This window comes from Staurois parvus, unplaced genomic scaffold (assembly GCF_062004578.1).
Source record: "Staurois parvus isolate SC_StPar_1 unplaced genomic scaffold, SC_StPar_1.0 ptg000009l, whole genome shotgun sequence".
NCBI classification, from domain to species: domain Eukaryota; kingdom Metazoa; phylum Chordata; class Amphibia; order Anura; family Ranidae; genus Staurois; species Staurois parvus.
In genome coordinates this window covers 6,271,096-6,285,000 of record NW_028317805.1, presented here as the reverse complement: position 1 = coordinate 6,285,000, position 13,905 = coordinate 6,271,096, and the positions used below count along the sequence as shown (strand labels likewise).

Sequence of the window (13,905 nt, the reverse complement as noted above, 5' to 3'; positions counted from 1 at the left end):
GTACAAAAGTTATGTTTAGGTTTGCTGTGTTAATGGGAATACAAAAAAAAAAAACATAGTGGGGGGTTCTCAAATTTGACTGCAAAAGTAGGAGTACACGTTAAAGAAGCTTAACTCCAGGAATAGTAAAAAACACCCCTTGCAGTCGTTCCCCCCCCCACCCCCCCACACTGCAAGGGTTAAATGCTCAGTAAGTCTAGGGGTTGAAGAATATGCTGGTATACTTACCTTTTTCCTCACTCCAGCAGGCTTCTATCACACTGCTACCAATCTTCCCAATGCCCCAAGGAACCCTGGTCAGTGGTCACACGCTAACGTCATCAAGTACAATGCAGGATCAATAGTCCTGCATTGTACGTGACGATGGCAAAGGACCGCTTACAACCTGGAGCGTCAGAGAGAAGAGGTACAAGGTAAGTATTACACGGGATTAAAGTATTACACTTTATTCCTTTGCCCCTAGACTTAACGAGTAATCTTGTATGGTGTGGGGAGGGTGCTACTGCAATGGGGGGGGGGGGGGTTTGAGCTGAAAGGCAAAAGTGACCTCTCTAAACGTTTGCAGCAATTAACATCTCTAAGGGCCCATTTGCACTTTTGTTGGATTGTGCACATTAATATTATGCTAAGGTAGCCCACTTATTAGTGATTGCTCAACGTACCACAAAAATGTGCATGACCACGTTTTAAAATGCAGCACACCATGCTGAACATTGGGTTCTACTATATGCTGCATTAGGGTGCCATTCACAATGAATGGTACATCAACGCACTGCATAGAGAAGGTGCACTGCCATGTATTGAGGAAACGCCCGATAACGGGCTCATTTCATCATGCATTGCCACAACACAAGTGCAAATGGAAAGTGCAGGTACCTTAGTTCCTGTGTAGTAGGAGTCTAGACCAGAGGTCTTCAAATTTTCTTAACAAAGGGCCAGTTTACTGTCCTTCAGACTTTGAGGGGTCTGGACTATGGCCAGCGTGAGTAAAAAATGCCCTGGCGTCAATAGGAGTAAACAATGCCCCATCATTGGTATTAGAGGGAGAAATATTGCCCCATTGTTGGTATTAGGGGAATGGATAATCCCCCATCATTGGTGTCAATGGGAGGAATAGTGCCCTGCCATTGGTGTCAATGGGAGGAATACTGCCCCATTGTTGGTGTCAGCAACAGGAATTATGCCCTATTGTTGGTGTCTGTAGAAGGAATCGTGCCTTGCATCAGTAGGAGGATTAATACCCTAAAGGCCTGATAAAGGCAAGCAAAGGGCCACATCTGGCCCCCAACCTGCAGTTTGGAGACCACTGGTCTTGATACACCATGCATGTTCAATAAGGCAAGACAAAGTGCACTGATGATATGCAAAGTGTAATAACTCATAGGTTCCAGATATTACCAGTCTACCAAAATTATAAAACATTTGATTGGCTGATAGGGAGCACTGCATTATTGAGCTATACGATATGTTTTCAAAAGGTGCAAATCTTACAAACTGGAGAAATATCACTTAAGAATTCAATCATGAATCCTTTAGCCAATGAATAGTGTTGATATAATGATATGCTTTTTCATATACTGTTATAAGATACGTCATTACATATATTATGCGAAGGTTGGAATGCAAAGCACTGGTACAAATATAATTTGTCTTGCAGCACCGGAGTCAAAGGTTCATTTACTGCCAGATTTACAATCTGCTGGGGTTTTCATGCCCGCCCAACGTTTGCATGGAATTTGTCTGATCTCCCAAGACCCCAAAACAAGCTGGTAGGTTTACCACTGCCAACCCAAACCAACAAAAGAATTTGTAGCAGGAACATTAGAATGTCAGCTCTTTCGCTGGCAAGGGCTGATGGGAATGGTCTATGTGGTCTTTGATGCGTTACGGATTATGTTGGCGCTATATAAAAGAATCCAGTTGTTTGGTAACTGTGCCAAATGAGAAGCCTTTGTGAGCAGGCTGGTCAGTGGCCGCGGATGGCAGCAAGGAAGTGCAGCGGGTGATAGGAGCTGTGTTTTCTCACCAGATGTGTAAGAGTGTTTCGTCTTTCACTAGAGACAAGCTGGAGCCGTCTCTTTCCGTTAGCGAGGGCCTTGCTACATGTCTTACAACAACACAAATATATGTCTTTTCCTTTCCACACATGTTAAACTCATTTCCTAGTGAATTATGGAGAAAACACAATACTGTCTCTGCTGTGGATTCCAAACCGCACTATTCACCCATAACCCAACATTAGGGGATGATTTGATTCCTATAGTGAGAAAACGGTTTTCTGATAGCTGTGTAACTTTAAAACCATTAAACCCCCCCCCCCACCCCACCCCTAGTCCTGTCTTGAAGTAGACTTTGGAATCCACACAGTAATTCAGGTTACAGCTATGCAAACTAGAACAGTTGGCTCTGTTTTGCTTCAATTACAAACTTTAGGCTACGCTAACCATAACAATAATATAACCACCGATCAACGTTCATCCACAAAAACAAATAGCGGCAAAGCTAATATTTCTCTTCTTTCTCATCCGCAAAACCGGTGCAATTAATCCAGCGCGGCAAACGATATCTGGGCTGATACCTATGCCTTACGTGAAAATCCCCCAAAGTAATGCCATGTCAGTTTTCCTCGTCCGTATAGCTTTGACCGCAAACATTTTTGAAAGATTCCCCATTAAGATAAACTAACAAGAGGGGCTTGTGTTCTGGCAGCCTGCTGGAGTTGAATGGTTTTCATTTTCTTGGAGTGCAAGTTTCGCAAGCTCTGCCAAGTACAGGTTAAGCTCCCAAAAAAACTTTTCCCTTCCTGTAGCCTTCCTTGTCAATCACTTCCTGGCATTTGCAGCATCGGTTTCTATCAGTGAAGATTTAATCTAGCACTCCATCAGGTCTTCTACCCTGCCACAACAATCACTGAGATATAAGTATATCATTAGCCCCCCTGGAAGGAGCCAGAGAGAAAACAGCATGGGCAATCTAATTTTCAACACATGTATGGGACTGCTGATTCTCAACGTTTTCATCTGCCTGGTAAATGAGAAGAGCTCAGCCAGGAGGGATAAACACATGTATACACAGAAGTTTGATCACATAATTCCGAACTGGTGCACCCGCCTAAATAGTGCATTAAGTATTTGTTCCTGATATCTATACAACTTTGACATATTGCACAGCACTTTAAGCAAAACAAATTCCATTCACATCGATCTCTGTTCCTTGAAGGAGCTCACATGGCAATGTCCTTAATATTCTTGTACACACTCTGTGGCCAATTTGGAAGGAAGCCAATTAACCTACCGGCCTGTTTTTTGGATTGCAGGAAGAAACCAAAGAGCCTGAAGGAAATCAAGCACAGAGAACATACCGACTCCACGCAGATAGAGTCCATCATGGGATTCAAACTCAAAACCCTAGCATTACAAGGCCAAAGTGCCAATCATTTAGGCACATAAATATAATAGAATAAACAAGATACTATACAATATTCTATGAATATAAGTATTATAATCTTATTCTAAAAGCATAACGAACTTCTATCTGAATGTTAGTGGTGAACATGATAAATACGTAGGGGTTGATTTATTAAAATTGGAGAGTGCAACATCTGGTACCACTGTGTATGGTAGCCAATCAGTTTTTAACTTCAGCTTGTTCAATTAAGCTTAGAAACCAATAAACTTCCAGGTTTTTTTCAGTCCAGAGCTGCACCAGATTTTGTTCTTTCTAGTTTTAGTAAATCAACCCCATAGTTGGGTTAATGTCAAGCACTGTGATCTTGCATGGTTTGGGAGTCCTGGGTTAAAATTCCACCAGGAACTCTATCTGTATTTAGCTTTTTCTGTGCCTGTTTAGGCTTCCTCCAGGTGCTTCAGTTTCCTTCTATTAATGTAAAAACATATCGGCACGAGAACTGCCTTCTACCTTGGAGTGTGTCTCCATGTTTAACTTTGGCAGGGCCATTAGAGCTCCTTCAGGATCAGCACTGAAGTAAATACACTTCTCAATATGTTGGTCCTATACAATAATGAAAACCATAATCTTTCAGTGAACCTACAGGATGGGTACAATATTCAAGGTTGTGTGTACATCTATACATTTTCACAGGTCAATCATGATTAGAGTACAAAGAAAATAAACAGAGGGCGCATTGCCTAGAGCTAATCAATCATGATTAGGGGGTGCAATGATCTCCACATTTACATAAAAAGTATCATTTGAGGCCTAAGAAGGTTTAGAAGGCCCAAAGTGTCCTTATAGATGACATTTCCCTCCCTATGGCCTGGAAATCAAAAATAAAGATATGTATGATAAACCCTTTTGCAACCTCTGTATGGAAACACATGGTAGCATGAAAAAAGTTTAAAGTCTGTTCTCAGCAGTGAGTAGATGAACTGCAGACCTTGGGCTCATGAAGGTGTCACACATTCTTTCAGCCACAAAGTTTTTAAGGCAGCTTGACACCAGTGGTGGGTTTCTGGATGCTAATGAAATGAACACTTCCAAGCATTACCAAAATGGCCAGCTTTTGAAAGCCAACACCTAAGAAGCCTACAAACCACAATGCAACAGCTCAAGGTTATTCTGGCTAACAGACTGAAGGCAGATGGAATCTTGACAATTACTTGATGCCTATTCACTGTATCAGCCATTTTCATCCTTAGGATTCATTTATACTATGCCATAAACCACCCGACACGCAAGATTTAAGCCTTGGGATACCAGACCACCACTATAGTTTGTCAAGCTATGACACGGGTGGATTCCCACAAACTAAAGCTAATTGGGATTGTCTTAAATGTGCGTTAACATCAATTCAGTGGTTATAACCCATAACAAGGGTCGCTGTCTCCGGCTTTTTGGTGATGACACTTGTCACATAACATTGTGACATTCAGAAAGCGAGGCATGCAACAACCCACCAGCTATATTTACCTGGTCCTTCAAATGTCTACGGAGCAAAAACGATTTTTATGACATTTTTTTTAAACCCTTGGCATTCAAAGACAACAGCCAGAAAAGATCAATTGAAAGAACTAAACCAAACTAAATATATATGGCTTATTATTTGCACAGATGTAAAGGCGAGTGTGTCTTGTTCCTTCCTTGGCAGGAATTAAGGTATTTTAACCGGCATGTGTAGCTTTCAGCTCCACAGGGCAGTCTACTTCACAGTTCTTAGAACTTTATAAGTAGCACACCATACTGTCAATACTCAGGAATGAAAATGTGAACAGCGAGAAAATACTTCTAACCCAACACTGGAAACAATGTCAGAAAGTTAAAGTACATCTAACTTCTAACTGGATGACATTTTAAAGCACTGTGTATCAAGCAGCTTTTTTCAAATAAAATGCTGTTTTCCCTTTTTTCAGCCATTTTTGCATCTGCAGCTTCTGTCTACATGCACTTGCTCCAGCATGGGCAACACAGCATTGTTCTATATCAACCTCCTGATGGTGACAACAGTGGACCATGACTGAAATTTGTGTCGGCACAGGTAAAAGTTGCTACCTTCAGGGGCGGTGTGATTAGGTGACAACTAAGGAGCAATCGGGAGAGTGCTGTGACTCTATAACAGGAAGTGCCTGAACAAGGACCTTCCTGGCAAGGTCACTATGTATTCGTTTACAGAAAGCAGAATATTTAAAAATAAAAACCTAATAAAGCTTACAGAATGTAGACATTGGGTTTTGATCTATTTTAAGTCCTATATGTGAACAATGATGTAAGTCATTGTTACATAAAAGAACAAAATGTACTTTTCAAGAAAAAAAAACAGAAAAAAAAAACTTATAAATGCTAAACATTGAAGCCGTATCTTTAGCAATCAGGTAGGATTTGCAATACAGCATGTCTCTTGTTGAACCTGGCTAATGGCCATTGTGTTCCACGTACCAACTTCCTCTAAAGTGAACTACTATCAAAAGGTCTTAGGGGGGCACTTTTAAAATGGAACTCCAGCCAAAACTCTTCCTTTCATTTTAAATAAAATGGAAAAGGGTTAGAAGCTCCATCAGGTTTTACATGCCCACTGGAGGGATGTTTCTTCACTTCCTGCCTCAAAAACATAACAGTGAGTGAATGGAAATTTCAGTTCTGACAGTTTCCTCCAGAACAGGTATCACCATATGAAGAGATCTTCACTGTTCACGGAGTTCAGATTCTCTGAAGAGCAAAAATGAATCGCTTTGTCACACTGTCAGGTGTTCAGGCAATCCTGACACCCCCTGAATGCCTCTGGGTTTTTTTTGTTTTTTGGGGGGTTTCTTTTGCTGAATGACAAATTTAATGGTATTAATGCATTGCAACCGCAATCCATGTGTGCAGTTTGTGGCTGCGACATTTAATAGGTTGATGCCACCTGTCAACTCAACAAGCCAAGTAAAACTTGCCGTGGCCACAGCATGTGAACACACCCCTCTGGCTGTATGTTGGCATTAGGTAGATGGTCAAGGGCAGTAAAACCGCTTTTCAAATGCCTGTTTTTTACCAACTCCAGTGAGGCCTTAAACTTTGGATTTCCCATCATTTATATTGAAGATCGATCACCCAAATGGCAACACAGTATTGAAACCTGAGAGGTTTTCACCTTTCTGCTATCCAAAATTTTGGCTTGATTTCGGTTTTAATTATCACACATCTACTCCAACCTGGACAGGTGCAGGGCAAGATCTGTGAGAAGTCCCCAACCTGACCCAGACTGAAGAAAATGGTTTTATAGCGTAGACAAAACTATCCCTGAAAATTCATATATTCAAGATTACTTCACTGGAACATAGGTGGATTAATCACTTCGGGAATGGAGGAGCAAGACCTCCCTTTGCTTTCCAAAAGGACAATAAACAAATTGTTGGTAAGGCCTTAGGAAATGGTTTAGCTCAAAAGGCATATAGCTTTTAGAAAGTGTTTTTTAGATCAAATCTAGATGTATGATGTCTTAGAGAAGGTCTACAATCATTAGGACATGCTTACAATCCTTCCCACTAAGAACACTATAAACAACACTGTAAACGCAAATCTAGCAGACTCCTTGCACACTAATGATCTGCTGTGTTGAATTGCACTCTGACATCAGATATTACCAAGCTAATGAACCCTGTGGATATGTTCATAATTAAAAGGCAATGTTCCAGTCCTCTTACGTTTTTCATGCAACAAGTTCCAAGATCTTTGCCTGTTCAGTTTATCTACTTGAAACCTGCAGTGACTGAGTAACCTCACAGACAAAACATGAGAATAGAAAACCTAGCCAGACCAAAAGAAAATATATATGGGATTTTTGAAGTGCAAGTATGTTTTACTCTGAATCCCCAGAACACACACACACATATACACATACATACATATATACGCACACATATACATATACCTCAACACACTAATTTATACTTCTATTAAAGAAAACAATCAGTTTGTTGGAAAAATAGCATTTACAATCTGATTACTTTTTTTTCTTGCTACGCAGCCAAAGCCTTGAAGTTAGCAGATTTTTCCATCACCTCATGCAATTCATCAAAGGCATCCTTAGAAAACCACAGGGCCAGGCATTATCTATCATTTTCACCTGATAAGGCCACAACAGAAGCACTGAGTGGTTAGCATCAGGGCAAGCCTCGGACTATAGTTTTTGACAGGTTGGCCAAAAAAACCCACCCACTTCCGCACAAACACATGCTGCTTTCATATGCCTCTTGCTAAGCTCTGCAAGATGCCAGGGGTTCTGCATCTTCAAGGGCTATGGCTCTATCGAATTATTTGCAGCGAAGGAAGAAAATTATAAAAAATGGCTAAGTCGTTGACCTTGTTTTGTTTTGTTTTTTTCACCATTTGCCGATCATAATCTGAAGACGTAAGCGTTTCAATTCAGAATCACGCCTCGTCACCCCTCTTGATCTCAAACTAATAACACAGTGGAGAGTGTTTCCCATCATGTCTGCTATTATGCGAGAGCTTACAAGTGGATACTTGTGCAGTGTTTTAAAATTAGCGGGGTCTGCTGTGGCACTGCTTGGAATTTTGATGTGGAAATCAAAAATGTGTGGGTGGTAAGTTTTGCAGAAGGAACACAGGTCACCAAAACCACATTATCCACAAACAGCTATTGGCATGAAATAGCAGAAAATGGTCTTCCTCGTTTTCATTTGACCCTACAAATGTAAAGCCAGGACAGGAGGAACCGTCAAAAACACGGATACTGTTTGTGTTATCTAATACGCCTGCTGTGCACAGATTTTCTCTCACTTTCAAAGACCCACTCAAAGAACAATTTCAAGCTACATTCAAATGAAAGTACATGAAAAAGACTTGATTATGGCCAAACAAGCCAGAAACCTCAACTGTAGTATGGCAGAAGTAAAGCATCCTGGGAAAGTACAACTGATGCATGGACACCTACACATGATAATGGTGAAATTTCCTATACTCTGTTCTTACTAACCAGAGAAAAATGACATACAATGGTGGAGCCACACACTTTATTTTGATAATTTTGTATCAAGCAGCAAGTGCTAAAAACAAAACCATTAATCAAAATTTCCCATATCCTTGGAATCAATGCCAAATTTGCTGGAGAGGGAATGACACACAAAAAAAAAAAAAATGCTGCTGTTTACTCAGAAATTAATTTATTACTGAAATCTTTGAAGCATATAAGAAAGCCAGAGCAAATACTTCCTCTAAAATAAACCAGGTTTAGTCTCTAAAAAAACAAAAATCTAATATATAGGTCTGATCATTTTGAGAGCATTGCTACTTTATCACAGAAAAAAAAAAAACTTAAAACAAAACAATCATTTTCTCCTGCAGGTTATCCAAATTTAAATAGAGAGCCTTGGATCTCTGAGTGATGTGTAATTAAAATTATTTTAAAAAATCCTCCTTGACAGGCAAAGGCTTAGCCAAAATGTAAATGACATTAAAGAAGACAATGAATTTAATTTTATTTAATGTCCCTTTTTGCAGATCCTCATTTACATAGCATTTTTAACAAAAGCATTGACCTTATAAATGCTGGCATTTGTACAGCTTCCGCAGTGTTGAATTTAATCATGCTTTCACAAACCCATCAGGGAGAACACAGCAAGTTCTCTGGATGGGTATGGAGTAGGAATTAAAAAAAGAAAAAAAAAATTATAAAAAACATAGGATTGGTCAAATGTTTACCCTACTTGCTTCAGAAAACAACCTTACATGAATAGTGTAAAAGGTCTAGGGAATAGCCCATCGCTGTTTGTGAGGCTCAGTGATAATCATACATAATCATTTGGAAATATAGCTAATAAAAAATATAATGAGTGCTCAGCAAAATCGGCATTAGGCCCAAATTACATGATATTAATACTAGAACAGGTGCAGAAAGGCGCTTTAAATGAGGTAAATGAATAAAAGGTCCCAGAGCACAACTGTGTGCACTGACAAAAAGTCAATCACATGAATAATTCAGTGACTGGGGCTGCCAGCAAAGGTCAGCTTTCTATGACCTTTGAGACAGGAAGTGAAAGGAAACACTGTTGGCTACAAAAACTCCAATCACTCTTTGGCTACTGTTCTACAATTACAAAATACGTAACCCAGCAGAGAGGGGGGAAAAAATAATCAATACTGTTAGGAATTTCTACAATTCGGAAAATAAGGTGTAAAAAAAAAAAAATTAAAAAAGAATTTTCATTTTTTGCTGTTAATTTTTTTTCTATTTTTTTATTTTCAAATCTACATTCCTTAATATAAAAATTGCCAACTATGCATTTTAGGCCACATAGTCTTACAACCCTACCAGGTTGAAATTTAGCAGCAGCTGTTAAATATGACAAAAGTTTTTTTTTTTTTCCTTCCCTCTCTCTCTCTCTCTCTCTCTCTCTGTCTCCCCCCAAATCTCAAGCTTTTCCAACTGTGTATGAAAGAAAATGGTTTAAACAGATGTCTGGCTTACATACAGGAAAGTAGGACACACTTGGAATGATAAGTCTCCTAAACTCTATAGAATAATGCCAAATTTATTTGGAGAAGGGGGGCATTTACTACCCAGAGAGATGCCAACCAGCAGTAGGACTGTGATGGCACCATCTGGAAAAGTGTTGCAAAGCATGCTATTAGGAAACACAGTAAACACAGTGGCCAGTGTCGAGCTGCCATTGCTTCTCCAGTTTGCTGTTTCATGTTTTCATAGTAATGTAATCCCTGCCTCCCACTTTCTTCCTCCACAATCAGTCTTTTCAGTTCCCAACAGTCAGAAACTAGGTCCTTGTGTACAAAGAAGTCAAACAAGGGAAGAGAGAAAGTAGCTGGAAAGGGAAAGGAGCTTACCAAGAATTTCTATAGGTTGCAGTAAAACATGCTATGCAATGGCTAGAGAAGAATTATTTCATCTCGTAGTGTGGTTTTGGTTTAAGAGTCACAGCAGAATCCGGTAATCATTCACAGCCATAGGAATGCATCGGTGAAACTGGAGAGATTTATCTGTTCATAGCTGTGATAGGTAGACAATGGGTGTTCCAAAATGAAGAACATCTGCTTTTGTGTTTTCCAAGAAAACATTATTCCACTATGAATATGATACTCTCATCCTTTTTAGAAATACCACAAAGAAAATATGACCCGCTCCTCTCTTTTATTCCTAACATTTTTTTTTCAACTTGGTATATAAAAAATTCCCACAGATTTTGCATCCTTTTCGTCAAATCATTTCCTGTTCTACGGTTGCCTAAGTGCCCTACGGATGGGGCGAAAGGCGTATTTTGAAAACGCAAAGTGACAACTTCATTCATTTGTTGGCATTGCTCAACTGCCGTTCTGTCACAACTGGGCAGTCAGTGCTGGGTGATGGTGGACAAACGCAAAGGTTTTTTAGAAAAATAAAAAACCCCATTGGTCTAGATTGTAAAGCTTGCAAGATATTTTATTTAACATGCATTTGTTGAGGTTGTTCACATGACTGGAAGAAGTGAAGTATTTAGCTGAAAATATCCAAAACTAGATCTAATGAGATAATTGTCCACATTTCACATTAAAAACGCCAACCAGACGTGTTACAACTACTTATGGAAACTGTAAATTGACCTAAATTGCTTGAAGTGCTATAACTAGCGAGTCGATTTAAAAAAAATTGACAATTTTGGAAGGCGTGTAGGCCAATATGCTAGGACAAGTATTACATTTCATTACTAAGAAATGAAAAGGCTATAATACACTATTTTATACCGGCATTTTTCTTCTAAAATGTATTTTTCTTTTACATTTAAAAACACTTCAATTTGAATTTGGCCTAGGATATGTTGGATGTTTTGGGTGGTCTAAGACTTCCATGCTAACCACGCAAAGCAAATTAAGAGAAATAATATTTTGTCACTTTTAAGTGACAGCACTTTTAGCAAGCTAAAGATAATTCAGTTTCCATTGAAATACACACTTCACATTCACATCCAATGTGAACCAAATGACTGAAATACCTATAAAATTGTCATATCTTTAAATTTAGAAGCAAAGCAGATTTTTCATCAATAATTAAGATCTCCAAAGCATTTATGAGAGGCGCAAATGGAGCTTCAATCTCCCTTATTCAAATAAACATGGTGAAGCCATTAACTAAATGTTTCTTTGATTTTTTTTTCTCCCTGATGCTTCCAGAATATCAAATTATAAGGCACTTGTCTAAAGGTACAAAATACATTTTCAATCTGCACTTGACATACCTCAATACAATGATAATCAGTAGTGTAATTCCATCTATATATGCTATCTGGCGTTAACACACTTTATCATAAGTGTATCAGAAAATGATGGCCATATTTTTAAGGAGCAATGAAATGGAATACAAAATGAGTTTAGGAGTGGAAATAAAAATAAAACATTAAAAAAAAAAATCATAAAAAAGTCTTTATTAAAATTTTAGAAAATGTTAGTTATTAAGCTTTGAAAAAAAAAAAAAAGCAAGCTCCAGCGAGGTTTAAGCAGTAGTATTTAAATCTGCAAATATCATCATATTCTGTTAAAACCACAAAGCTTATGTTTTATTCTGCACTAATAAAATCCAACTGCTTAAAAAGGAAACAGTAGAAAAAAAAAACTAAAATTGTTTGCCGAATTTTACAGCATTTCAGCAGTTGAATACTCAAAACAAACATTTGGGTGGCTTTTTAACCGATTTTTTTTTTTTTTTTCTAGTTAGGATTCTATGAAGTGTTGAACTTGTTTCTAGTTGTCTGCCACAAGCCCAGAGTGGCAGCAACAACTGGACAAGCCTATTTGATTACTAATAAGAGAGTTGTCCCCTTCTGTCAGATACCGAACATTCTCCACTAAGCAAACAGATATGCCGCCTAGTTAAACATTAGCATTACTCTCCACTAGTAGTTACATATTTCTTAAGGCTTCCTGGGACTTCTCCAGATTTAATTTTTCATTTACTAGACAGCAAACTTCACCAAGAAAATATACATTTGCAATAAAAGCCAACGAAACACAACCTTCATGTAGCCAAAACACCTGGAATTTCCCGTTTTCAAGAAAAAAAAAAAAAAAAATGTGTTACAATTAAATGCCCCGGATTGGCCACCGCTTATGAAATTCACTGCCAATCATCTGAAAATGATATGATTGGTTCAATGTTGGAGGAGGGTTAGCCTTGCAACCTCATCTGACCATATCACAAGCAGCTTTCTATCTCACAAGTGTTTTGTGTTTCTCTTTTAGATCAGCGAGTAAAAAAAAAAAAAAAAATCAATGAAATAAATTTACAGACTACATAGGCCTGTTGCGTTTGTGTAAACGTACTTCAGGAAATGCAACCAGCGCCTGCAATCAGTTTCAATTAAACCAAGTTTGGTTTGTTAGTTACCTATTGGCTCTGCGAGGCAAAATGACAGCTACAATTGAGGGGGGAAATTAGAATGCATTCAAAACGTAATTGATGGCAGATTAAATTAATTTTAACATTGGACAACAAATGTAGTACCCTGCCACCCAGACCTCGGTTGGGGGCAGTGCCACAGAAAGAAAGCGTGGAAAAAAAAAATTAAACACTTGTTAACAAATTAGCAAAACGCATTCTCTGACATCCCTTTTACGTTAAAAGCCAAAACTCTCTAGGCAGAGGAGCTCATCGTAGCGAGAGGCGAGGCAGATGAAAACCGCTTCCCCAGACAACTCACAAGCAATTATCGAATCCCTACAGAGTAAGGCACCGGGTTTCCAAGTCAACCCACCTGTATACGGTAACAGAAGAGGACAACAAGCAATGCAATGTACAGAGCAAACCCTTCCCTGCCCTGGCAATCATGGCGAGGCCTAGTAACGATGTACGGAAGAGGAGGGCAGAAAAAAAAAAAGAAGAAGAGGTGCTTACCTGTCAATGATAACTGGGTCTGATGGGGTTTCGTTTCTGTTACCACAACTTTTTTTGTCACAGCATCGACTGTATTAAAAAAAATAAATAAAAAATAAAACAAAAAAAAAATTAAGTCACGTCATTTGTAAAAAAAAAACCAAACAAACAATAAATTCCTATTAAATTTTATTTGCTTATCATATGCTTAGCATCAAAACATGAGTTCTCTATTGTACAGCACAGACCAGGAAGAAACAGGCCGCAGGCCCAAAGCTTCCTCCGGCCCTTTGCTAACAGGTAACGCGCAAGCAAACGTAGCCTTGTCATCGGCAGCGCAAAGTCTGGCAGCTGACACACTGCGGTGTTTGCCTCTGCGGCGAGGAAAAAGGCGGCAGTTTGGGAATAACTTTTTTTTCACAGCTTCTGCTTTTGTTTACCTCTAATTGTCAAGCTGTTATTTCTGGAAAAGATGCAAGATGCAACCCTTCAACCAATATTTCTTTTGGGCATTTATTAATTATAAGCACAAAAAGCACGGATGCCTCTATCAGAAAGTTCCATTGTTCCCGCTTTAAGCCCACCTTAAC

General features: G+C 38.9%; 1 protein-coding gene across 25 annotated transcripts in view; it reads right to left on the bottom strand.

Annotated features, from left to right (window-relative positions):
- Positions 1-13,905, bottom strand: part of EBF3 (EBF transcription factor 3) — a 196,007-nt gene that overhangs the window by 166,596 nt on the left and 15,506 nt on the right. For all 25 annotated transcript variants that reach the window (XM_089669343.1, XM_089669379.1, XM_089669353.1 and 22 more), the window contains exon 6: positions 13,337-13,405. In XM_089669343.1, coding sequence (XP_089525469.1) covers positions 13,337-13,405 — 69 coding nt within the window. The remainder of the gene's footprint in view (positions 1-13,336; positions 13,406-13,905) is intronic.